This window comes from Coregonus clupeaformis, chromosome 31, assembly GCF_020615455.1.
Source record: "Coregonus clupeaformis isolate EN_2021a chromosome 31, ASM2061545v1, whole genome shotgun sequence".
Classification (NCBI taxonomy): domain Eukaryota; kingdom Metazoa; phylum Chordata; class Actinopteri; order Salmoniformes; family Salmonidae; genus Coregonus; species Coregonus clupeaformis.
This window is the reverse complement of record NC_059222.1, coordinates 39,532,290-39,560,285: the sequence shown is the minus strand read 5'-3', so window position 1 is coordinate 39,560,285 and position 27,996 is coordinate 39,532,290. Positions and strand designations below refer to the sequence as shown.

The window sequence follows — 27,996 nt, the reverse complement described above, 5'->3', positions numbered from 1 at the left end:
ACTTTTGACCAGGGCCCTTATGGCATACTATAGCACAGGGTTTCCCAAACTCGGTCCTGGGGCCCCCAACCTGGGTGCACGTTTTGGTTTTTGCCCTGGCACTACACAGCTGATTCAAATAATCAAAGCTTGATGATGAGTTGGTTATTTGAATCAGTTGTGTAGTGCTTGGGCAAAAACCCTCTGACTCCTCAAACTGCACCTTGAACAGCTCCCGCGTCAACGTCTCAAAGTCTGTACACAGAGACACAACGTGTGTTTTATAATCACAATCTATACATACTGTGCATTCGGAAAGCATTCAGACCCCTTGACTTTTTCCACATTTTGTTATATTACAGCTTTATTCGAAAATTGATTAAATTAATATTGTTCCTCATTAATCTACACACAATACCCCCATAATGACAAAGAGAAAACAGGTTTTTAGAAATGTTAGTATAAAAAAATAAAAAAACAGAAATACCCGGGGGTAACATTTTGTCAAACCGTACAACCCAGCTTAGAACTGCTTAGAACAATAACACAGAACAGTTGAGAACCCTGGAACGCACACAGAGACACACATGGATCGAGGAGCGAGGTGCATGACAAGACATCATGTTAGAACTGGTTTCAAAGTAGGTTTCAAATATAGAGTACCAGTTAAAAGTTTGGACACACCTACTCATTCAAGGGTTTTTCTTTATTTTTACTATTTTCTACATTGTAGAATAATAGTGAAGACATCAAAACTATGAAATAACACATATGGAATCATGTAGTAACCAAAAACGTGTTAAACAAATCAAAATATATTTTATATTTGAGATTCTTCAAATAGCCACCCTTTGCCTTTATGACAGCTTTGCACACTCTTGGCATTCTCTTAACCAGCTTCACCTGGAATGCTTTTCCAACAGTCTTGAAGGAGTTCCCACATATGCTGAGCACTTGTTGGCTGCTTTTCCTTCACCCTGTCATCCGACTCATCTCAATATGGTTGAGTTCGGGGAATTGTGGAGGCCAGGTCATCTGATGCAGCACTCCATCACTCTCCTTCTTGGTAAAATAGCCCTTACACAGCCTGGGTGTGTGTTGGGTCATTGTCCTGCTGAAAAACAAATGATAGTCCCACTAAGCCCAAACCAGATGGGATGGCGTATCGCTGTAGAATGCTGTGGTAGCCATGATGGTTAAGTGTGCCTTGAATTCAAAATAAATCACAGACAGTGTCACCAGCAAAGCACCCCCACACCGTAACACCTCCTCCATGCTTTACGGTGGGAAATACACATGCAGAGATCATCCGTTCACCCACACCGCGTCTCACAAAGACACGGTGGTTGGAACCAAAAATCTCAAACTTGGACTCCAGACCAAAAGACACATTTCCACCGGGCTAATGTCCATTGCTCATGTTTCTTGGCCCAAGCAGGTCTCTTCTTCTTATTGGTGTCCTTTAGTAGTGGTTCTTGGCAGCAATTCGACCATGAAGGCCTGATTCACACAATCCCCTCTGAACAGTTGATGTTGAGATGTGTCTGTGACTTGAAATCTGTGAAGCATATATTTGGGCTGCAATTTCTGAGGCTGGTAACTCTAATGAACTTATCTTCTGCAGCAGAGGTAACTCTGGGTCTTCCATTCCTGTGGCAGTCCTCATGAGAGCCAGTTTCATCATAGTGCTTGATGGTTTTTGCAACTGCACTTGAAGAAACTTTCAAAGTTCTTGAAAGCTGGTTGAGAGTGTGTGCAAAGCTGTCATCAAGGCAAAGGCTGGCTATTTGAAGAATCTCAAATATAAAATATATTTTTGATTTGTTTAACACAGTTTTGGTTAGTACATGATTCCATATGTGTTATTTCATAATTTTGATATCTTCACTATTATTCTACTATGTAAAAAAAACAGTTTAAAAAAACCTTTGAATGAGTAGGTGTGTCCAAACTTTTGACTAGTAGTGTAAGTCAAGTCACATCATTACTGGGGATGGTTGTTTACCTGACTCACAGACTGAGTTGATGACATGGCTCTGTCCTCTGGAGAGAGATAAAGGCTAAAAGGCACACGCTCATTTGACTAGTATCTCTTCTTTACCATCTGTTTCCAGGTAGATTCCACCTGCAGGCGTGCATCCCAAATAGCACCCTATTCCCTGTATATAGTGCAGTACTTTTAACCAGAGCCCTATGGGCCCTGATCAAAAGTTGTGCACTACATAGGAATTAGGGTGTCATTTGTGATGCATTCTAATTGTAGGTGTATCCGAGGGCGGGACTGGAACATGTCCTAAAGCGATTGGACACGATGTTCAGAAATGTACATCAACTCACTACACCACTTTCTGGTCTGACTGCTTTAAGAAATGTCAGTATAGTTATATTAGCCCAGAGGCATCTGTGTGTGTGTGTGTGTATGTGTGTGTGTGTGTGTCTGAGAGAGAGAGAGGGAAACAGAGAGATAGAGAAATGACAGGTTTCTCACCAGGCTTGGCGTCTGCGGTGCTGGGACTCTGAGGGGGCGACGTCTGTTCTGTCCTCATTTGCATCTGCAGGACACAACCACATTACCACACAACCATCACAACACCACACAACCAATGTTCCCTCTAATATTTTTCGGCTCTGAGCAAATTTCAGGTCTGCTGAGCGCAAACTTGAGCGTTGTGAAAATTCTGTGCAACTTCCAGCGCGTGTTTATTGTGAACACTGAGGCTGTACCCGCTTGAAGTCACAGTTTTAACAAGCTTACATTCCATGAGACTTTTGAGAGAAAAAAAAAACATGCAGGGCTTGACATGAACCTGTTAACCACTTGTCCTTCAGACAAGGAGGTGACTGAAAATGTTGTTGTGTTGTTTGATGCAAGAAACCACTTTACAAAATAAAATGCATTATTATTCCCATACCATTATTACAGAGAATCAGCCTATTGGCTACTTAGCTTATTCAAGTCTGTCTCAAAACACAACAAGACAAAAAAAAAAGCTCTTTACCTGAAATGTAGGAAGCAATCACTCCCCCATTGCTGACTACAAATTATCTATAACTGGGCTAATAACTCACTAACTAGCAAAGGATATGAACAAAATGTGCACATGTGGCTACATGCAGCTCTCGCTTTGATCTCAAAACAAGCGCATCTACTCACAACCGCTCATGCTGTAAACACAGTCCAGTTAAAAGTAAATGGCACAGATCCATATATGGCAATTGTCTATTTGCATATACAGTGCATTCGGAAAGTATTCAGACCCCTTGACTTTTTCCAAATGTTGTTACGTTACAGCCTTATTCTGAAATGGATCAATTGTTTTTATTCCCTCATCAACCTACACACAATACCCCATTATGACAAAGCAAAAACAGGTTTTTAGAAATGTCTGCAAATGTATTAAAGATTCAAAAGTACTCTGTTGAAGCTCTTTTGGCAGCGATTACAGATTTGAGTCTTCTTGGGTATGACGCTACAAGCTTGGCACACCTGTATTTGGGGAGTTTCTCCCATTCTTCTCTGCAGATCCTTTCAAGCTCTGTCAGGTTGGAAGGGGAGTGTCGCTGCACAGCTATTTTCAGGTCTCTCCAGAGACGTTAGATCCGGTTCAAGTCCGGGCTCTGGCTGGGCCACTCAAGGACATTTCAGAGACTTGTTTCCGAAGCCACTCCTGCGTTGTCTTGGCAGTGTGCTTAGGGACGTTGTCCTGTTGGAAGGTGAACCTTCGCCCCAGTCTGAGGTCCTGAGCACACTGGAGCAGGTTTTCATCAAGGACCTCTCTGGGCTTTGCTTCGTTCATCTTTCCCTCGATCCTGACTAGTCTCCCAGTCCCTGCCACTGGAAAACATCCCCACAGCATGATGCTGCCACCACCATGCTTCACCGTAGGGATGGTGCCAGGTTTTCTCCAGACGTGACACTTGCCATTCAGGTCAAAGAGTTCAATCTTGGTTTCATCAGACCAGAGAATCTTGTTTCTCATGGTCTGAGAGTCCTTCAGATGCCTTTTGGCAAACTCCAAGCGGGCTGTCATGTGCCTTTTACTGAGGAGTGGCTTCCGTCTGGCCACTCTACCATAAAGGCCTGATTGGTGGAGTGCTGCAGAGATGGTTGTCCTTCTGGAAGGTTCTCCCATCTCCACAGAGGAACTCTGGAACCTTCGGGTTCTTGGTCACCTCCCTAACCAAGGCCCTTCTCCTCTGATTGCTCAGTTTGGCCGGGCGGCCAGCTCTAGGAAGATTCTTGGTGATTCCATACTTCTTCCATTTAAGAATGATGGAGGCCACTGTGTTCTTGGGGACCTTCAATGCTGCAGAAATGTTTTGGTACTCTTCCCCAGATCTGTGTCTCGACACAATCCTGTCTCCGAGCTCTACGGACAATTCCTTTGACCTCATGGCTTGGTTTTTGCTCTGACGTGCATTGTCAACTGTGGGACCTTATATAGACAGGTGTGTGCCTTTCCAAATCATGTCCAATCAATTGAATTTACCACAGGTGGACTCCAAGTTGTAGAAACATCAAGGATGATCAATGGAAACAGGATGCACCTGAGCTCAATTTCGAGTCTCATAGCAAAGGGTCTGAATACTTATTTAAATAAGGTATTTGTTTTTTATGTTTTATACATCTGCAAAACAAATCTAAAAACCTGTTTTCACTTTGTCATTATGGGGTATTGTGTGTAGATAGATGAGATGTTTTATTTATTTAATACATTTTAGAATAAGGCTGTAACGTAACAAAATGTGGAAAAAGTCAAGGCGTCTGAATACTTTCCGAATGCACTGTAGGCCTACTGCAGCTCTGATTGGTTATCCCGCACCGGTCTGTGTAGAGTAGGGGCTAAGTAGTGTGTCAATGCAATAGAATTCTACACTGATGCGTTCTGCCTACAACAAAATCTCTTGCATTGTTCGTTTTGTTTCGATATGTTACATTGAAAGTGCCTGATATTGCGTTGATTTGATCACAATTGCCACAGTAAAGGGAAACGTTGATAGTGTTAACAGGGAAAACTCTAGAACAGTGGTCATCAACCTTTACTGAGTCAAGATCACTTTGAGTCAAAATGCAAGCCGAGATCTACCACTCAGATGTAAGCCTACGCAACAACCAATTTAAAACAGTACTGTAGCAGGTTTGTGCTGTAAACTATAGGCCCAACACATTATCAACGCATATTGGCTTTGCTTGAATTGCCCTGCCAATGCATTGTTGTTCGGGCCATATAAAAATATATATTTTTCTAAATTTGAGGTAGGCTACAGTGAGGGAAAAAAGTATTTGATCCCCTGCTGATTTTGTACGTTTGCCCACTGACAAAGAAATTATCAGTCTATAATTTTAATGGTAGGTTTATTTGAACAGTGAGAGACAGAATAAACGCTTGTCAAAAATGTTATAAATTGATTTGCATTTTAATGAGGGAAATAAGTATTTGACCCCCTCTCAATCAGAAAGATTTCTGGCTCCCAGGTATCTTTTATACAGGTAACGAGCTGAGTTTGTTACCTGTATAAAAGACACCTGTCCACAGCAGCAATCAATCAATCAGATTCCAAACTCTCCACCATGGCCAAGACCAAAGAGCTCTCCAAGGATGTCAGGGACAAGATTGTAGACCTACACAAGGCTGGAATGGGCTACAAGACCATCGCCAAGCAGCTTTCAGACTGACTTGAACAGCGCCGGAGAAGATGGCTGCCGTTTTACAGCCCTCTAACCAATTGCACTATTATGTGTGTTTTTCTGCGTTATTTGTAATTTATTTTGTACATAATGTTTCTGCCATCGTCTCTTATAACCAAAAAGAGCTTCTGGATATCAGGACAGCGATTACTCACCTCGTATTGGACGAATATTTTTTCTTCAACGAGGCGGCCGCGAAGGATATCATACAGACACCCGACAAGGCCCAAATCCCCGTCATTCGCGTGAGGAAGAGACGGAGATATCGTGGACGTAGATCGGGGTGCCTTGTAAGGATCCGACGGCGAGCGAGTAAACTGCCTCTTCCATCAATCATATTAGCCAACGTTCAATCATTTGAAAATAATTTGGATGACTTAAGATTACGGTTATCCTACCAACGGGACATTAAAAACTGTAATATCTTATGTTTCACCGAGTCGTGGCTGAACGACGACATGGATTTCATACAGCTAGCGGGCTATACGCTACATCGGCAGGATAGAAAGGCTGACTCCGGTAAGACAAGGGGTGGCGGTCTGTGTATATTTGTAAACAACAGCTGGTGCACAAAATCAAATACTAAGGAAGTCTCAAGGTTTTGCTCGCCTGAGGTAGAGTATCTTATGATAAGCTGTAGACCACACTATTTACCAAGATAGTTTTCATCTATATTTTTCATAGCTGTCTATTTACCACCACAAACCAATGCTGGCATTAAGATTGCACTGAATGAGTTGTACAAGGCCATAAATCAACAGGAAAACGCTCATCCAGATGCAGCGCTCCTAGTGGCCGGGGACTTTAATGCAGGGAAACTTAAATCCGTTCTACCTAATTTCTACCAGCATGTTAAATGTGCAACCAGAGGAAAAAAAACTCTAGACCACCTTTACTCCACACACAGAGACGCATACAAAGCTCTCCCTCGCCCTCCATTTGGCAAATCTGACCATAACTCTATCCTCCTGATTTATAAGCAAGATTCCTGCTTATAAGCAAAAACTAATGCAGGACGCACCAGTGACTCGGTTAATAAAAAAGTGGTCAGATGACGCAGATGCTAAGCTACAGGACTGTTTTGCTAGCACAGACTGGAACATGTTCCGGGATTCTTCAGACAGCATTGAGGAGTACACCACATCAGTCACTGGCTTCATCAATAAGTGCATCGATGATGTCGTCTCCACAGTGACCGTACGTACATACCCCAACCAGAAGCCATGGATTACAGGAAACATCCGCACTGAGCTAAAGAGTAGAGCTGCCGCTTTCAAGGAACGGGACTCTAACCCGGACGCTTATAAGAAATCCCGCTATGACCTCCGACGAACCATCAAACAGGCAAAGAGTCAATACAGGACTAAGATTGAATCGTACTATACTGGCTCTGACGCTCGTCGGATGTAGCAGGGCTTGAAAACTATTACAGACTACAAAGGGAAGCACAGCCGCGAGCTGCCCAGTGACACAAGCCTACCAGACGAGCTAAACCACTTCTATGCTCGGCTCGAGGCAAGCAACACTGAAGCATGCATGAGAGCACCAGCTGTTCCGGATGACTATGTGATCACGCTCTCCGTAGCCGATGTGAGTAAGACTTTTAAGCAGGTCAACATTCACAAGGCCGCAGGGCCAGACGGATTACCAGGACGTGTACTCCGAGCATGTGCTGACCAACTGGCAAGTGTCTTCACTGACATTTTCAACATGTCCCTGACTGAGTCTGTAATACCAACATGTTTCAAGCAGACCACCATAGTCCCCGTGCCCAAGGACTCTAAGATAACCTGCCTAAATGACTACCGACCCGTAGCACTGACGTCTGTAGCCATGAAGTTCTTTGAAAGGCTGGTCATGGCTCACATCAACAGCATTATCCCAGAAACCCTAGACCCACTCCAATTTGCATACCGCCCCAACAGATCCACAGATGATGCAATCTCTATTGCACTCCACACTGCCCTTTCCCACCTGGACAAGAGGAACACCTACGTGAGAATGCTATTCATTGACTACAGCTCAGCATTCAACACCATAGTGCCCTCTAAGCTCATCACTAAGCTAAGGATCCTGGGACTAAACACCTCCCTCTGCAACTGGATCCTGGACTTCCTGACGGGCCGCCCCCAGGTGGTAAGGGTAGGTAACAACACATCTGCCACACTGATCCTCAACACGGGGGCCCCTCAGGGGTGCGTGCTCAGTCCCCCTCCTGTACTCTCTGTTCACCCATGACTGCATGGCCAGGCACGACTCCAACACCATCATTAAGTTTGCCGACGACACAACAGTGGTAGGCCTGATCACCGACAACGATGAGACAGCCTATAGGGAGGAGGTCAGAGACCTGGCCGTGTGGTGCCAGGACAACAACCTCTCCCTCAACGTGACTAAGACAAAAGAGATGATTGTGGACTACAGGAAAAAAAAGAGGACTGAGCACGCCCCCATTCTCATCGACGGGGCTGTAGTGGAACAGGTTGAGAGCTTCAAGTTCCTTGGTGTCCACATCACCAACGAACTATCATGGTCCAAACACACCAAGATAGTCGTGAAGAGGGCACGACAATGCCTATTCCCCCTCAGGAGACTGAAAAGATTTGGCATGGGTCCTCAGATCCTCAAAAAATTCTACAGCTGCACCATCGAGAGCATCCTGACTGGTTGCATCACCGCCTGGTATGGCAACTGCTTGGCCTCCGACCGCAAGGCACTACAGAGGGTAGTGCGTACGGCGCAGTACATCACTGGGGCCAAGCTTCCTGCCATCCAGGACCTCTACACCAGGCGGTGTCAGAGGAAGGCCCTCAAAATTGTCAAAGACTCCAGCCACCCTAGTCATAGACTGTTCTCTCTGCTACCGCACGGCAAGCGGTACCGGAGTGCCAAGTCTAGGTCCAAAAGACTTCTCAACAGCTTCTACCCCCAAGCCATAAGACTCCTGAACAGCTAATCATGGCTACCCGGACTATTTGCACTGCCCCCCCACCCCATCCTTTTTACGCTGCTGCAACTCTGTTTATTATTTATGCATAGTCACTTTAACTCTACCCACATGTACATATTACCTCAACTACCTCAACTAGCCGGTGCCCCCGAACATTGACTCTGCAACGGTACCCCCCTGTATATATAGCCTCCCTACTGTCACTTTATTTTACTTCTGCTCTTTTTTTTCTCAACACTTTTTTTTGTTGTTGTTTTATTTTTTAAATAAATGCACTGTTGGTTAAGGGCTGTAAGTAAGCATTTCACTGTAATGTCTGCACCTGTTGTATTCGGCGCATGTGACCAATAACATTTGATTTGATTTGATTTGGTGAGAAGGTGACAACAGTTGGTGCGATTATTCGCAAATGGAAGAAACACAAAAGAACTGTCAATCTCCATCGGCCTGGGGCTCCATGCAAGATCTCACCTCGTGGAGTTGCAATGATCATGAGAACAGTGAGGAATCAGCCCAGAACTACACGGGAGGATCTTGTCAATGATCTCAAGGCAGCTGGGACCATAGTCACCAAGAAAACAATTGGTAACACACTACACCGTGAAGGACTGAAATCCTGCAGTGCCCACAAGGTCCCCCCTGCTCAAGAAAGCACATATACGTGCCCGTCTGAAGTTTGCCAATGATTCAGAGGAGAACTGGTTGAAAGTGTTGTGGTCAGATGAGACCAAAATCGAGCTCTTTGGCATCAACTCAACTCGCCGTGTTTGGAGGAGGAGGAATGCTGCCTATGACCCCAAGAACACAATCCCCACCATCAAACATGGAGGTGGAAACATTATGCTTTGGGGGTGTTTTTCTGCTAAGGGGATAGGACAACTTCACCGCATCAAAGGGACGATGGACGGGGCCATGTACCGTCACATCTTGGGTGAGAACCTCCTTCCCTCAGCCAGGGCATTGAAAATGGGTCGTGGATGGGTATTCCAGCATGACAATGACCCAAAACACACGGCCAAGGCAACAAAGGAGTGGCTCAAGAAGAAGCACATTAAGGTCCTGGAGTGGCCTAGCCAGTCTCCAGACCTTAATCCCATAGAAAATCTGTGGAGGGAGCTGAAGGTTCGAGTTGCCAAACGTCAGCCTCGAAACCTTAATGACTTGGAGAAGATCTGCAAAGAGGAGTGGAACAAAATCCCTCCTGAGATGTGTGCAAATCTGGTGGCCAACTACAAGAAACGTCTGACCTCTGTGATTGCCAACAAGGATTTGCCACCAAGTACTAAGTCATGTTTTGCAGAGGGGTCAAATACTTATTTCCCTCATTAAAATGCAAACCAATTTATAAAATTTTTGACATGCGCTTTTCTGGATTTTTTTTGCTGTTATTCTGTCTCTCACTGTTCAAATAAACCTACCATTAAAATTATAGACTGATCATCTCTTTTTCAGTGGGCGAACGTACAAAATCAGCAGGGGATCAAATACTTTTTTCCCTCACTGTATATGATCACACCGGTAATAGAGACGTTGTTGTATTACTTGTGAAGCACAGCTGAGTGAGCATACATTTAAATAATTTGCTTTTTATTTTTATTTTATTGGGCTGATGGTGCCTGCATCTGATGGTCAGTCTCAGCGGAGGGAGAGACCAGCAGACTGATGGTCCGCCTCTCAACATCCCTCCGCTCACCCTTTCCTCCACTGACACTGACCAAAAAGGGACACCGTCTTCCAGCTGAGTCGCACAGCATTATTTCTGCCTCATGCACAAATGTATGTTGTTACTCCTATGAACAGAGAAAGTGAACTATTCCTAGATATTAAAAAAGACCCAAGCCACTAACAATAACAACAATGCAAGCCTATAGATACACTTTCCTACTCATTCATTACAGCTGCAGTGCTTGTTGTAGCGCTGAGTGGAAATAGGAAGAACACACATTTTATGGCTTATAAAAGTGTTGAATACAAAGTGTTGACAGTGCTGAGTAAGAACTTAAACATGAACTCACTCATAAAAACAGCAGCTCTTTGCTGTATTCGTCTCTAGTCATGGTTTTAAACATTTGAAAAATCTAAACTTTGCTGTAGCTTTATTTTATGCCTGCTATGTTACTGCAGACACGGTCATCTGAGCCATCCGATTGGCCAGCGGTAGGCCTATACCCATGGGGCGGCGCACAATTGGCAGAGCGTCGTCCAGGGTAGGGGAGGGAATGGCCGGCAGGGATGTAGCTCAGTTGGTAGAGCATGGCGTTTGCAACGCCAGGGTTGTGGGTTCGATTCCCACGGGGGGCCAGTATAAAAATAATGTATGCACTCTCTAACTGTAAGTCGCTCTGGATAATAGCGTCTGCTAAATGACTAAAATGTAAATGTATACTGTACTTGATTTGCTCTCTGGGCCAGCCGGGAAGGCAGAGTTTGTACCTTCAGACACATTAAATCATTCAAAATGGTAACAGTTCGCCTACCCAGCATGCAGTGCAGCTGAATCTGGTGCACCTACCACCAACAGCCCGAGACGAATACAAATAAATAGGAACACAAGGATTTATCGTTGTTGTTTTTTACAGAAATGTTTGGCGATCGACTAGCCGAATGCCTTGGAGATCGACCAGTCGATCGCCCGGTTGGTGACCACAGCTCTTGAAAGTTGAGAGAAGTTCAATCCCGTACTTCTCTATGTGGGATGATATTTCTGTGCTGCAGTTCTGGGGAGCTGTGCAGCAGCTTAGAGGGAACATTGCACACAACCACACAACACCACCACACCAACTATTAATACCAGGAGGAGGAATAACCACATTCACAGAAAACTGTGTGTGTGTGTGTGTGTGTGTGTGTGTGTGTGTGTGTGTGTGTGTGTGTGTGGGTCTGTGTGTCCCTGCAGTAGAGTCCCTAACCTGGCTGAGGTTGACAGAAGGCAGGGTCTCGCTGGTGGGGTTGGGGGTGGAGGTGATCTTGGGCACCACCAGGGGAGCTCCAGGGAGGGCTGCAGGGAGCGTGGTTCTCCTGTGCTGGAGCAGTGACTCAGGGGGAGGCAGGGCCCCCAGCACGGCCAGGGTCTCTCTCCTGGTGGGGGGCACTGCGGAGGCTCCGCTGGCTGGGCCCTGGGGGGTGATAGGGCTCTGGGGGCCACTGCTGGAGGAAGCAGAACTGGAGGAAGACCTGTGTGTCATAAATGCTATCTCCACCGTAGGGTCTGGTCTGGAGAAGGACAGACAGAGAAGGAATTGAGAATGGATTGGACTACTTTGAATGTAGTTGATAGGGATATTCCCTACATAGTGCACTATTTTTGACAAGGGCCCATAGGGATCAAGTAAAAGGTAGAGGACTATTGAATAGGGTGCCATTTGAACGCAGTCTAGGTTATAGTTCACACGATTCCTTCAGAGATTGTTCTGGACACATTACAGTAGAGATTGATGTGTTTACTCTTCAACTACTGTCTGTTTATACAGGAACCTTGAAAACAAGATGGTGGACCTCAGGAGGTTTATCCTGTCAATACATATTCAAGTCATACAGGTGCACCCCACCTGAGTTTGGTGCGTGTCAGGACACTTCTAGCCTCCTCATAGGTCACTCCGATTAACGACTCCTTATTAATCGACACCAGCTGGTCTCCTGGCTGTAGTCTACCGTCCTGTCATATAAAACACAAACTAGATCAAGGGTCATGGTTTCATTGTAATATGATAACAATATGCTCAATATCAGTTGAATACAGATAGAGAATATCTTCAGGTCATTAGGCTATAGTTGTTTTATGCCTTAACTAACATCTCACACTTTATTATGTCTTTTACACAAACCCCCTGTGTAACCCCTGACTCCCCCAGTATCGGAAGGTAAACATAGTGACAAGTCACCCTCTGGCAGTCTCCTCCAGGCACTATTTCCTGAATCAACACCATTGGTCCCTCTGCTCGGTTTGTTCCGCCCTTGATGATGAGGCCCAGGCCTGTTCCCTTTGATATGCATATCAACTGAATGATGCTGTCGCTAGGGAGAGGGAGAGGGAGAAGGAGAGAAAGATAATCAGAGAGATAGGGAGGGACACTAGTTCAGACTAACACACCGACTGTGGTCATGGTTATATAAAATAACAGAAATAGGACAGCGTTCTGGTAAATACATTTAAATAGACATATTTTTATTGCCGCGCGAACGTTTGGGCTATGAGCCCTTCTTCAGTGTGCAAGGCAATGGCAATCAATGCCACAACAACAAGCATCATTCTAAATTCCCAGTCAGTATTGGCCCAATCAAGAGATCCCAGCAGAGGGAGCTGTGGGGGAAACATCACAATCAAATAAAGATACTGTATGTAGACACACAATACAATTACATTATGATGTCATTACCTGTTATTATGATGTCATTATCTGTCATTATGATGTCATTACCTAAATGTTTGGCCTATTTATAACCTACTACAAAAAAAAAACAAGAAAAATAACATTCCTCATTGAGGCCTACTGGTGCAAGAGTTTCCAAGCGTCTATCCAATATGTCTCTCTTTGGAGAAGTAGTTTATCCCCATCTCCTCCCCTACATGACGCCTTCACCAATTTAATGGCCATACAACGTAAGGCACTTAGTTCATTATTACGGCTTTTGAAATGCCTGGCAACAGGGGATTTTTCATCATGGTTGTGAATGGAGCTCTTATGCTCACAAATCCTTATCTTAAGTTCACGTTTGGTCTTACCCACATAATAAAGATTACAGGAACACGTAAGGACATACAACACATTTCGTGTTGCATGTTATTCTACCTCGAACCTTTATCCTCTCACCCCAATGGGGATGGATAAGAGAGTTCACTCTGATCATGGCAGGGAAATTGCCATCAGGCATGATAGTCATGAAAATAAAATAAATTTCTTAGGCAAATCTGACCTTACTAAACAATCCCGTAAATTTGAGGGTCTCTTATAGCAAAATCTCGGGGGGGATTCAAATGCTTTACCAAAGCTGGGGTCAATGTGTAATATGTGGCCACGTCTATTACTCACATCCTTCATGGACCTTGAAATGGGACTGTAGGTGGACACCAAAGTTGCAGAGGGAGGAGAGGGCCTTTGACGTGGTTTCAATAATGCATTCCGCTCAGTTTGTCTTACTCTCTTAAGGCAATTGTCCAATAATTATTCTTTATACCCTCTTGTTTTGAATCGTTCACATAAATCTTTGGCATGTACATCAAATGATAAATCAGAGTCACAAATGCACCTAATGCGAAAGGAGTTGGCTATACGTTCAACTATCTTTCAATGAAGGTGTATGACAACTGCTGAAATGAAGAAAGGTTCTATCCGGTTTTTTTCTATACACCTCAGTGTGCAAGCCATTGCCATCTTAATAACAGGTAATGACATCATAATGACAGATAATTACATCATAATAACAGGTAATGACATCATAATGTAATTGTATTGTGTGTCTACATATAGTATCTTTATTTGATTGTGATGTTTCCCCCACAGCTCCCTCCGCTGGAATCTCTTGATTGGGCCAATACTGACTGGGAATTTAGAATGATGCCCACCCGTGAGGTCTTGTTGTTGTGACATTGACTGCCATTGCCTTGCACGCTGAAGAAGGGCTCATACCCCAAACTTTTGTGCGGCAATACAAATATGAAATTGCTATCCTATTTCTGTTCTTTGAATTATATACACGAGGATCCAGCACCCGATTTAAGTTTATATAAGGCGGAGTTGAGCACGTTGTTTATCTTCTCATGATTAAATAACCACACAGGTTACATTCAGGCTGGCCCTGAGCTAATCGCTCCACCTCTGTGTTTGTCTCTTTCTCTCTGTCTATCACTGTGGGTTTTCTCCTTCCGTCAGAGAGCAATGTGACTTATCAGCATCATGCACACATTCAATATATTTTTGAGTGTTCCACAAGTAGATCTTACACAAAAGGATATCAAGGATAAACCGTAACAACCTATTGGTCTACCAATTCTGACTGTTCTCCACACAGAGGTCTTGGTCACAGAAGGACATCAGGGACATTTAAACTGGACATACAGTCCCAGTCAAAAGTTTGGACACACCTACTCATTCCAGGGTTTTTCTTTATTTTTACTATTTTCTACATTGTAGAATAATAGTGAAGACATCAAAACTATGAAATAACACATATGGAATCATGTAGTAACCAAAATATTGTTAAACAAATCAAAATATGTTTTATATTTTAGATTCTTCAAAGTAGCCACCCTTTGCCTTGATGACAGCTTTGCACACTCTTGGCATCCTCTCAACCAGCTTCACCTGGAATGCTTTTCCAACAGTCTTGAAGGAGTTCCCACATATGCTGAGCTTTTGACTGGTACTGTATATATATATATATATATATATATATATATATGGTTCTTTGGAAGAAAATAAAAAACGTTCTGTATGGATTTTCAATTATATCCCCAGTCCTTCAACTGTCTGGTTCAATTTCTGAATGTCACTTACTTGAAGACGTGCTGTGAAGGGGCTGTGTTGGGGTTCGACGTATAGGGTGGCCCAGTGGTATAGGGGGGTCCAGTGGTATAGTGGGGTCCTGGGGTGTAAGGGGGTCCTGTGACCCCCTCTTTAGGGCCGAGGAGCTGGGTGGTGGGACTGGTAGATCTGGAGGAGGAAGAGGAGGAGGCCGTGTCTGTCTTACCTCCTGAAGAGAGAGAGTGAGCGAGAGATAATTATTATTCATAAATCAACATCCCAATTAGTATTTGGACCAAAATATTTGACAGCGTAATCCTACCAATAGCTCTTTATGCAAGTGAGGTTTGGGGGCCACTCAATAAACTGGACTTTAAAATGTGGGGAAAACATCCAAAGCCTCCAGTATCTACAGTAGGGAAAAAAAGTATTTAGTCAGCCACCAATTGTGCAAGTTCTCCCACTTAAAAAGATGAGAGAGGCCTGTAATTTTCATCATAGGTACACGTCAACTATGACAGACAAAATGAGATTTTTTTTCTCCAGAAAATCACATTGTAGGATTTTTTTATGAATTTATTTGCAAATTATGGTGGAAAATAAGTATTTGGTCAATAACAAAAGTTTCTCAATACTTTGTTATATACCCTTTGTTGGCAATGACACAGGTCAAACGTTTTCTGTAAGTCTTCACAAGGTTTTCACACACTGTTGCTGGTATTTTGGCCCATTCCTCCATGCAGATCTCCTCTAGAGCAGTGATGTTTTAGGGCTGTCGCTGGGCAACACGGACTTTCAACTCCCTCCAAAGATTTTCTATGGGGTTGAGATCTGGAGACTGGCTAGGCCACTCCAGGACCTTGAAATGCTTCTTACGAAGCCACTCCTTCGTTGCCCGGGCGGTGTGTTTGGGATCATTGTCATGCTGAAAGACCCAGCCACGTTTCATCTTCAATGCCCTTGCTGATGGAAGGAGGTTTTCACTCAAAATCTCACGATACATGGCCCCATTCATTCTTTCCTTTACACGGATCAGTCGTCCTGGTCTCTTTGCAGAAAAACAGCCCCAAAGCATGATGTTTCCACCCCCATGTTTCACAGTAGGTATGGTGTTCTTTGGATGCAACTCAGCATTCTTTGTTCTCCAAACACGACGAGTTGAGTTTTTACCAAAAAGTTCTATTTTGGTTTCATCTGACCATATGACATTCTCCCAATCCTCTTCTGGATCATCCAAATGCACTCTAGCAAACTTCAGACGGGCCTGGACATGTACTGGCTTAAGCAGGGGAACACGTCTGGCACTGCAGGATTTGAGTCCATGGCGGCGTAGTGTGTTACTGACGGTAGGCTTTGTTACTTTGGTCCCAGCTCTCTGCAGGTCATTCACTAGGTCCCCCCGTGTGGTTCTGGGATTTTTGCTCACCGTTCTTGTGATCATTTTGACCCCACGGGGTGAGATCTTGCGTGGAGCCCCAGATCGAGGGAGATTATCAGTGGTCTTGTATGTCTTCCATTTCCTAATAATTGCTCCCACAGTTGATTTCTTCAAACCAAGCTGCTTACCTATTGCAGATTCAGTCTTCCCAGCCTGGTGCAGGTCTACAATTTTGTTTCTGGTGTCCTTTGACAGCTCTTTGGTCTTGGCCATAGTGGAGTTTGGAGTGTGACTGTTTGAGGTTGTGGACAGGTGTCTTTTATACTGATAACAAGTTCAAACAGGTGCCATTAATACAGGTAACGAGTGGAGGACAGAGGAGCCTCTTAAAGAAGAAGTTACAGGTCTGTGAGAGCCAGAAATCTTGCTTGTTTGTAGGTGACCAAATACTTATTTTCCACCATAATTTAAATTCATAAAAAATCCTACAATGTGATTTCTGGAATTTTTTTCCTCAATTTGTCTGTCATAGTTGATGTGTACCTATGATGAAAATTACAGGCCTCTCTCATCTTTTTAAGTGGGAGAACTTGCACAATTGGTGGCTGACTAAATACTTTTTTTCCCCACTGTATGCTGCAATAGTTTATGTGCCGGGGGGCTAGGGTCAGTCTTTAATATCTGGTGTTATTCTCCTGTCTTATCTGGTGTCCTGTGTGAATTTAAGTATGCTCCCTCTAATTCTCTCTCTCTCTCCCTCCCCTCCCGGAGGACCCGAGCCCTAGGACCATGCCTCAGGACTACCTGGCCTGATGACTCCTGGCTGTCCCCAGTCCACCTGGTCGTGCTGCTGCTCCAGTTTCAACTCTTCTGCATGTGTTTATGGAACCCTGACCTGTTCACCGGACCTGCTGTTTCAACCTCTAAATGCCTGGCTATGAAAAGCCAAGTGACATTTACTCCTGATGTACTGACCTGTTGCAACCTCTACAACCACTGTGATTATTATTTGACCCTGCTGGTCATCTATGAAGGTTTGAACATCTTGGAGAAAAATCTGGCCTTAATGGCCATGTACTGTTATAATCTCCACCCGGCACAGCCAGAAGGGGACTGGCCACCCCTCAGAGCCTGGTTCCTCTCTAGGTTTCTTCCTAGGTTTCTGCCTTTCTATGGAGTTTTTCCTATCCACCGTGCTTCTACATCTGCATTGCTTGCGGTTTGGGGTTTTAGGCTGGGTTTCTGTATAGCACTTTGTGACATCTGTATAGCACTTTCTGCTGATGTAAAAAGGGATTTATAAATACATTTGATTGATTGATTGATTGATTGATTGATTGAAGCCCTACATGCAGAATTATGTCGTAAAATTATACAAGTCCAAAGAAATACACCAACTAATGCATGTAGGGCAGAATTAGGCCACTTTCCAGTGGTAATGAAAATACAATAAAGATCATAAAATGTTTGGCTACACCTAAATTCAAGTCCGAATTCAAGTCTCCATTTTAAAGCACTTCAAACCCAAGAGCTGAGCCCAGAAATGAGCCCTCTCAGTCAGCTGGTGTTGGACCTAACCAACCAAGCGGACACCAGCACTGCTTCAAAAGAAACAAGTCAAATAAACCAATCAAATGACTCATATTTCTGGCCCTAAACAGAGAATATTAATTAGCTGATTATCTCTCTGTCAGAGATATGAAGCAGAGACAGATCCTTACCAAGTACAGGCTGAGTGACCACCAAATGGCAATAGAAACCGGCAAATACATGGCTACCCAAAGAGGAGCGACTACGTGGTCACTGCACGACAGGGGAGGTAGAGACAGTGATGCACTTTCTCCTTTACTGTGAGAAATATTCCTCACCAGGAGATTAATTATTTGCAGAAATTACTACATTTATTCCAAATTTGATCTTATTAAACCCAGAGGAAAAACAAAAAATACTAATGGGCGAAGGAGCGACGGCTCCTCTTGCAGACAACACAGTGCATTCGGAAAGTATTCAGACCCCTTGACTTTTTCCACCTTTTGTTACATTACAGCCTTATTCTAAAATTGATTAAATTGGTTTTTTTCATCATCAATCTACACACAATACCCCATAATGACAAAGCAAAAAACTTTTTTTGTAATTTTTGCAAATGTATAAAAAAAAAAAACAGGAAATATCACATTTACAATGGTATTCAGACCTTTTGCTATGAGACTCGAAATTGAGGGCTGGTGCATCCTGTTTCCATTGATCATCCTTGAGATGTTTCTACAACTTGTAGTCCACCTGTGGTAAATTCAATTGATTGGACATGATTTGGAAAGGCACACACCTGTCTATATAAGGACCCACAGTTGACAGCGTGTGTCAGAGCAAAAACCAAGCCATGAGGTTGAAGGAATTGTCCATAGAGCTCCGAGACCGGATTGTGTCGAGGCACAGATCTGGGGGAGGGTACCAAAACTCCTCAGTAAAAGGCACATGACAGCCCGCTTGGAGTTTGTCAAAAGGCACCTAAAGGACTCTCAGACCATGAGAAACAAGATTCTCTGGTCTGATGAAACCAAGATTGAACTCCTGAATGCCAAGTGTCACGTCTGGAGGAAACCTGGCACCATCTCTACGGTGAAGCATGGTGGTGGCAGCATCATGCTGTGGGGATGTTTTTCAGCGGCAGGGACTGGGAGACTAGTCAGGATTGAGGGAAAGATGAACGGAGTAAAGTACAGATAAATCCTTGATGAAAACCTGCTCCAGAGCGCTCAGGACCTCAGACTGGGGCGAAGGTTCACCTTCCAACAGGACAACGACCCTAAGCACACAGCCAAGACAACGCAGGAGTGGCTTCGGGACAAGTCTCTGAATGTCCTTGAGTGGCCCAGCCAGAGCATGGACTAGAACCGGATCGAACATCTCTGGAGAGACCTGAAAATAGCTGTGCAGCGACGCTCCCCATCCAACCTGACAGAGCTTGAGAGGATCTGCAGAGAAGAATGGGAGAAACTCCCCAAATACAGGTGTGCCAAGCTTGTAGCGTCATACCTAAGAAGACTCGAGGCTGTAATCGCTGCCAAAGGTGCTTCAACAAAGTACTGAGTAAAGGGTCTGAATACTTTCCGAATGCACTGTATGTATTTGCTGGCCATAGCCTGAGGGACACTGAATAATACCATATGCATAGTAAGCAGTAACTTATTTACTATTATTAGTAGTAGTATTATTAGTAATATTGTGATTATTATTCCAAATAATAGTGGTATGGGTAGTAGGGGTGATGGTAACGGTAGTTTATTTTATATCCAAATTGGTAGTTACAGTCTTGTCCCATCGCTGCAAATCCCGTACGGACTCGGGTGAGGCGAAAGTCGAGAGCAATGAGTCCTCCGAATACGACCCTGCCAAGCCGCACTGCTTCTTGACACACTGCCCGCTTAACCCGGTAGCCAGACGCACCAATGTGTCAGAGGAAACACTGTACAGCTGGCGACTGAAGTCAGCGTGCATGCGCCCGGCCCGCCACAAGGAGTCGCTAGAGCGCGATGGGACAAGGACATTCCAGCCGGCCAAACCCTCCCCTAACCCGGACGACGCTTGTGCCAATTGTGCGCCGCCTCATGGGTCTGCCGGTCGCGGCCGGCTGTGACACAGCCCGGGATCGAACCCTGATCTGTAGTGACGCCTCTAGACCGCTGCGTCACACGGGAGGTACCTTTAACGGTAGTAGTTTAATGATGGTAGTGATGGTGGTAGTAGTAGTAATGATTATGGTAGTTGTAGTACTGATGTAATGGTGAGGATGACAGTTAGTTAGTAGGTAGAGATATTAGAGGTAGAAATGCTACTAGTGGTGATGGTAGCAGTAGGGATAGTTGTAGTATAAGTGTTAATAATAGTGGTGGTAGCATTCGTTTTGGTAGTAATAATAGTAGCATGTTCATTGTTTAGACTTTTGTTGTCCCTATTCTATTTCTACTATTGACTGTTACCATTTTATTATTATTATTTACTACCATTTTATATTATTATTATTCATTATTTTATCACAATGTATATTGTATACATTGTTGCTTTGGCAATATTGACACAATGTTTTTCATGCCAATAAAGCAGCCTGAATTTGAGAGAGAGCGATGGAGAGAGCGAGAGAGAAGGAGGGGGCAGAGAGAGAGAGCGAAATGAGAGAGAGAGAGGGGGAGGGCAGAGAGAAAGGGGGGCAGAGAGAGAGAGGGATGGCAGACAGAGGGAGCGATAGAGAGGGAGAGAGAGAGAGATGGAGGGCGGAGAGAGAGAGATGGAGGGCAGAGAGGGGGGGCAGAGAGCGAGAGGGGGGCAGAGAGAGAGAGAGATGGAGAGAGAGGGGGAGGTCAGAGAGAAAGGGGGCAGAGAGAGAGGGAGGGCAGAGAGAGAGAGGGAGCGATAGAGAGGGAGAGAGAGAGAGGGGGAGGGCAGAGAGAAAGGGGGGCAGAGATAGAGAGGGAGGGCAGAGAGAGAGAGAGAGAGAGAGAGAGAGAGAGAGAGAGAGAGAGAGAGAGAGAGAGAGAGAGAGAGAGAGAGAGAGAGAGAGAGAGAGGAGAGAGAGAGAGAGATGGAGGGCAGAGAGAGATGGGAGGGCAGAGAGAGGGGGGGCAGAGAGAGCGGGGGGGCAGAGAGAGAGAGATGGAGAGAGAGGGGGAGGGCAGAGAGAGAGAGGGAGCGATAGAGAGGGAGAGAGAGAGAGAGAGAGAGAGAGAGAGAGAGAGAGAGAGAGAGAGAGAGAGAGAGAGAGAGAGAGAGAGATGGAGGGCGGAGAGAGAGAGAGGGGGGGCAGAGAGCGAGAGGGGGGGCAGAGAGAGAGGGGGGCAGAGAGAGAGAGAGAGAGAGATAGAGAGTGAGATGGGAGAGAGAGAGAGGGGGCCGAGAGAGAGGGGCAGAGAGATGAGATTTAGAGCGAGATGGGGGGCAGAGAGAAAGGGGGGAGGGAGCGAGAGGGATAGAGAGACAGACAAACAAAGGGTTTGTTACTTCGTATTGATTACAGACATAAATATAGGAGTTATTAATGAAGCTCTCAGCTGGGAGTATCATTACGATGTTTAGAAATACCTCTTTCTATTAACATAGAGAAAAACCTACACACACACTTTAGCCACATTGTTCCCCATATTTTCATTGACGTCAAGTCTATTATATATGCATATCTTAAGCTAGGATTCAGAGCTCATTTATTTGAAATAATGGCATGTTGGATTTGAGTGGCGGTGACAGGATGTTACAAGAGGGAGGTGGATGGTGAGAGAAGGTGGGCTAGCACTCAGCTGGAGGTGAAACACATGGTGAATATGGATGAGAATTAGGAGTGTGAAAGGGAATACGGATGAGAATTAGAAGGAGTGTGAAAGGGAATACGGATGAGAATTAGAAGGTGTGAAAGGAAATATGGATGAGAATTAGAAGGAGTGTGAAAGGGAATACTGATGAGAATTAGAAGGAGTGTGAAAGGGAATACGGATGAGAATTAGAAGGTGTGAAAGGGAATATGGATGAGAATTAGAAGGAGTGTGAAAGGGAATAATGATGAGAATTAGAAGGTGTGAAAGGAAATATGGATGAGAATTAGAAGGAGTGTGAAAGGGAATACGGATGATAATTAGAAGGAGTGTGAAAGGGAATACTGATGAGAATTAGAAGGAGTGTGAAAGGAAATATGGATGAGAATTAGAAGGAGTGTGAAAGGGAATACGGATGAGAATTAGAAGGAGTGTGAAAGGGAATACTGATGAGAATTAGAAGGTGTGAAAGGAAATATGGATGAGAATTAGAAGGAGTGTGAAAGAGAATATGGATGAGAATTAGAAGGTGTGAAAGGAAATATGGATGAGAATTAGAAGGAGTGTGAAAGGGAATACTGATGAGAATTAGAAGGTGTGAAAGGAAATATGGATGAGAATTAGAAGGGGTGTGAAAGGGAATACTGATGAGAATTAGAAGGTGTGAAAGGAAATATGGATGAGAATTAGAAGGAGTGTGAAAGGGAATACGGATGAGAATTAGAAGGAGTGTGAATGGGAATACTTATGAGAATTAGAAGGAGTGTGAAAGGGAATACTGATGAGAATTAGAAGGAGTGTGAAAGGGAATACGGATGAGAATTAGAAGGTGTGAAAGGGAATACGGATGAGAATTAGAAGGTGTGAAAGGAAATATGGATGAGAATTAGAAGGAGTGAAAGGAAATATGGATGAGAATTAGAAGGAGTGTGAAAGGGAATACGGATGAGAATTAGAAGGTGTGAAAGGGAATATGGATGAGAATTAGAAGGAGTGTGAAAGGGAATAATGATGAGAATTAGAAGGTGTGAAAGGAAATATGGATGAGAATTAGAAGGAGTGTGAAAGGGAATACGGATGATAATTAGAAGGAGTGTGAAAGGGAATACTGATGAGAATTAGAAGGAGTGTGAAAGGGAATACTGATGAGAATTAGAAGGAGTGTGAAAGGAAATATGGATGAGAATTAGAAGGAGTGTGAAAGGGAATACGGATGAGAATTAGAAGGAGTGTGAAAGGGAATACTGATGAGAATTAGAAGGTGTGAAAGGAAATATGGATGAGAATTAGAAGGAGTGTGAAAGAGAATATGGATGAGAATTAGAAGGTGTGAAAGGAAATATGGATGAGAATTAGAAGGAGTGTGAAAGGGAATACTGATGAGAATTAGAAGGTGTGAAAGGAAATATGGATGAGAATTAGAAGGGGTGTGAAAGGGAATACTGATGAGAATTAGAAGGTGTGAAAGGAAATATGGATGAGAATTAGAAGGAGTGTGAAAGGGAATACGGATGAGAATTAGAAGGAGTGTGAATGGGAATACTTATGAGAATTAGAAGGAGTGTGAAAGGGAATACTGATGAGAATTAGAAGGAGTGTGAAAGGGAATACGGATGAGAATTAGAAGGTGTGAAAGGGAATACGGATGAGAATTAGAAGGTGTGAAAGGAAATATGGATGAGAATTAGAAGGTGTGAAAGGAAATATGGATGAGAATTAGAAGGAGTGTGAAAGGGAATACTGATGAGAATTAGAAGGTGTGAAAGGGAATACTGATGAGAATTAGAAGGTGTGAAAGGGAATACGGATGAGAATTAGAAGGTGTGAAAGGAAATATGGATGAGAATTAGAAGGTGTGAAAGGAAATATGGATGAGAATTAGAAGGAGTGTGAAAGGGAATACTGATGAGAATTAGAAGGTGTGAAAGGGAATACGGATGAGAATTAGAAGGTGTGAAAGGAATACTGATGAGAATTAGAAGGAGTGTGAAAGGGAATACTGATGAGAATTAGAAGGTGTGAAAGGAAATATGGATGAGAATTAGAAGGAGTGTGAAAGGGAATACTGATGAGAATTAGAAGGTGTGAAAGGAAATATGGATGAGAATTAGAAGGAGTGTGAAAGAGAATATGGATGAGAATTAGAAGGTGTGAAAGGAAATATGGATGATAATTAGAAGGAGTGTGAAAGGGAATACTGATGAGAATTAGAAGGTGTGAAAGGAAATATGGATGAGAATTAGAAGGAGTGTGAAAGGGAATACTGATGAGAATTAGAAGGAGTGTGAAAGGGAATACTGATGAGAATTAGAAGGAGTGTGAAAGGGAATACTGATGAGAATTAGAAGGAGTGTGAAAGGGAAAGTAGGAAGGTAGTGGTTAATAGACTATAGCGTTAGCTACATGAAGTTGAGGAGGGGAAGGGGGGATAACCAGGTCCTAGGTACAGTGGGACAGCCCTGGTCAAAAGTGGTGCACTATACAGGTGGTCCTGTTGTGGGTTCGTTTCCCATGGGGGGCCAGTATAAAAAAAAAATGTATTCACTAACTGTAAGTCGCTCTGGATAAGAGCGTCTGCTAAATGACTAAAATGTAAATGTAAATGTCCTCTGTAGCTCAGCTGGTAGAGCACGGCGCTTGTAACGCCAAGGTAGTGGGTTCGATCCCCGGGACCACCCATACACAAAAAATTTATGCACGCATGACTGTAAGTCACTTTGGATAAAAGCGTCTGCTAAATGGCATATTATTATTATTATTATTATTATTATTATTATTATTATTTATACAGGGAACAGGATGCCATTTGGGACGCAGAGGTCCTAGGTACAGAAACTCACCTGTAGAGAGCTGTGTAGGGGAGACCCTCCCTGAGCTTCCTTTAAAACTGCTGTGGGAGCCATACTTATTCATCAACTCTATGAACTCCCGCCTGGAAGACAGACAGACACACAGACACACACACACACACAGTCAACTTCCCCAGAGAAACAGTAGAGCTCTGTCTCCCTCCCATGGTCACAGACACACATTGATTCCTAGTGACATCTGACAGGAGCAGAACCATTAAACGTGGCTTCTTTGTTAGTGGTTGAGATTAGGATTATCTGAGCTAGATCAGATCAGGATGCTAATCCGGTTTAATCTCGAGGTAAAGAGTCTACTGTGTTATGTGTTCAGGTAAAGAGTCCTAAGTATGTCTTGGAAAGAAGGATTGACCTCTTGACCCCAACTGTCTGGTCTGGGATTCAGTCTGCCATTTATAGCAGGAGTGTGGGGTGCTAAGAGGTATCTAAAAAATGAACATGTCCATAACAGAGCAGCACGTTACTTTTTAGGTGTCCACAAGTTTGCACCTATACTTGCAATAACTGGGGAGATGGGCTGGAAACCCTGTGAGGTGAGATGGAAGGCGTGTATGGTGAGACTTTGGAATAGAATGTTGGATATGCCAACTGCCAGAATAGCTAGTAACGTTTTTCAATGGGATCTATCCATAGGGGGAGCCTGGGCAACTGAAATGTCTGACCTTCTTCAACAGTCTGACTGTGAACATCTGTACGAAATAGTAAAAACAACTGTTGATGCAATATGAAAAAAAATGGGGAGGAGATTAATCATAAACCCAAATTGAGAACCTTTTGTTTGATTAAGGGCGAATTCGTGTGTGACAGATATATTATGTATAACCTACCTAAACGCGAGAGATCGCCATGTGCACAGGTAAGATCAGGGATATTGCCTCTGTGTATTGAAACAGGTCGGTATTGTGGTGAAATGGAAGAGGAAAGACTATGTAACTATTGTGACCTGGAAGAAATAGAGAATGAAACTCATTTTATCCTCTATTTCCCTTTCTACCACGATATACGCTTGCTCTTATTGCAGAAAGCACACCAGATATACCCTGGCATTATGTGGCTGAGCGATGAGGAGAAACTGAAATGTTTTTTTTGTCCATTGTGTATTTCCGTTTACGCAATATTTAGATAAAGCCTGGAATAAAAGAAAAAGGGCCACTTATAATTAAATTGTAAAGATATTTAGCTTCTATGTGGTAAATGTTATGTGTGTATATAGATTGTGTATAGGCTTGTCCCCCACATGAATATTCTCTTTGTGCCAGTCTGGGTTCAAATTCTTCTGTTTCATTTTTCTGTGTTTAATTATCTGTATGTGTTATGTATGTGAATATATACAGTGTGTATGTATGTACAGTTGAGGTCGGAAGTTTACATACACCTTAGTAAATACATTTAAACTCAGTTTTTCACAATTCCTGACATTTGATCCTAGTAGAAATTCCCAGTCTTAGGTCAGTTAGGATCACCACTTTATTTTATTGTGAAATGTCAGAATAATAGTAGAGAGAAGGTTTTATTTCAGCTTTAATTTCTTTCATCACATTCCCAGTGGGTCAGAAGTTTACATACACTCAATTAGTATTTGGTAGCATTGCCTTTAAATTGTTTAACTTGGGTCAAACGTTTCGGGTAGCCTTCCACAAGCTTCCCACAATACGTTGGGTGAATTTTGGCCCATTCCTCCTGACAGAGCTAGTGTAACTGAGTCAGGTTTGTAGGCCTCCTTGCTCGCACACGCTTTTTCAGTTCTGCCTACAGATTTTCTATAGGATTGAGGTCAGGGCTTTGTGATGGCCACTCCAATACCTTGACTTAGTTGTCCTAAAGACTTTTTGCCACAACTTTGGAAGTATGTTTGGGGTCATTGTCCATTTGGAAGACCGCTTTGCGACCAAACTTTAACTTCCTGACTGATGTCTTGAGATGTTGCTTCAATATATCCACAATTTTCCTTCCTTATGATGCCATCTATTTTGTGAAGTGCACCAGTCCCATCTGCAGCAAAGCACCCCCACAGCATGATGCTGCCACCCCTGTCCTTCACGGTTGGGATGGTGTTGTTAGGCTTCCTCCAAAAATAACGATGGTCATTATGGCCAAACAGTTCTATTTTTGTTTCATCAGACCAGAGGACATTTCTCAAAAAAGTGCAGTTGCAAACCAAAGTCTAGCATTTTTATAGCGGTTTTGGAGCAGTGGCTAATTCCTTGCTGAGCGGCCTTTCAGGTTATGTCGATATAGGACTTGTTTTACTGTGGATATAGATACTTTGTACCTGTTTCCTCCAGCATCTTCACAAGGTCATTTTCCTGTTGTTCTGGGATTGATTTGCACTTTTCGCACCAAAGTATGTTCATCTCTAGGAGACAGAACGCGTCTCCTTCCTGAGCGGTATGATGGCTGCATGGTCCCATGGTGTTTATACTTGCGTACTATTGATTGTACAGATGAACGTGGTACCTGCAGGCGTTTGGAAATTGCTCCCAATGATGAACCAGACTTGTGGAGGTCTACAAAAGAAATGTCTGAGGTCTTGGCTGATTTATTTTGATTTTCCCATGATGTCAAACAAAGAGGCACTGAGTTTGATGGTAGGCCTTGAAATACATCCACAGGTACACCTCCAATTGACTCAAATGATGTAAATTAGCCTATCAGAAGCTTCTAAAGCCATGACATCATTTTCTGGAATTTTCCAAGCTGTTTAAAGGCATAGTCAACTTAGTGTATGTAAACGTCTGACCAACTAGAATTGTTATACAGTGAAATATAAGTGAAATAATTTGTCTGTAAACAATTGTTGGGAAAATTACTTGTGTCATGCACAAAGTAGATGTCCTAACCGACTTGCCCAAACTATAGTTTGTTAACAAGAAATGTGTGGTTGAAAAACAAGTTTTAATGACTCCAACCTAAGTATAAGTAAACTTCCGACTTCAACTGTATGTATGTATGTATGTATGTACACTACCAGTCAAAAGTTTGGACACATCTACTCATTCAAGGGTTTTTCTTTATTTTTACTATTTTTTACATTGTAGAATAATAGTGAAGACATCAAAACTATGAAATAACACATATGGAATCATGTAGTAACCAAAAAAGTGTTAAACAAATCAAAATATATATTATTCAAATAGACACCCTTTGCCTTGATGACAGCTTTGCACACTCTTGGCATTCTCTCAACCAGCTTCATGAGGGAGTCACCTGGAATGCATTTCAATTAACAGGTGTGCCTTCTTAAAAGTTAATTTATGGAATGTATTTCCTTCTTAATGCGTTTGAGCCAGTCAGTTGTGTTGTGACAAGGGAGGGGGGTATACAGAAGATAGCCCTATTTGGTAAAAGACTAACTCCATATTACGGCAA

The 27,996-nt window shown here is 43.4% G+C and overlaps 1 protein-coding gene across 1 annotated transcript in view; it reads right to left on the bottom strand.

The window, feature by feature from the left end:
• stxbp4 (syntaxin binding protein 4) overlaps positions 1 to 27,996 on the bottom strand; it is a 104,618-nt gene that overhangs the window by 60,964 nt on the left and 15,658 nt on the right. Inside the window, exons 6-11 of the mRNA XM_041859135.2 lie at positions 24,601 to 24,692; positions 15,113 to 15,308; positions 12,500 to 12,632; positions 12,167 to 12,273; positions 11,528 to 11,831; positions 2,468 to 2,531 (exon numbers count right to left, since the gene is read on the bottom strand). Coding sequence (XP_041715069.1) covers positions 2,468 to 2,531; positions 11,528 to 11,831; positions 12,167 to 12,273; positions 12,500 to 12,632; positions 15,113 to 15,308; positions 24,601 to 24,692 — 896 coding nt within the window. The remainder of the gene's footprint in view (positions 1 to 2,467; positions 2,532 to 11,527; positions 11,832 to 12,166; positions 12,274 to 12,499; positions 12,633 to 15,112; positions 15,309 to 24,600; positions 24,693 to 27,996) is intronic.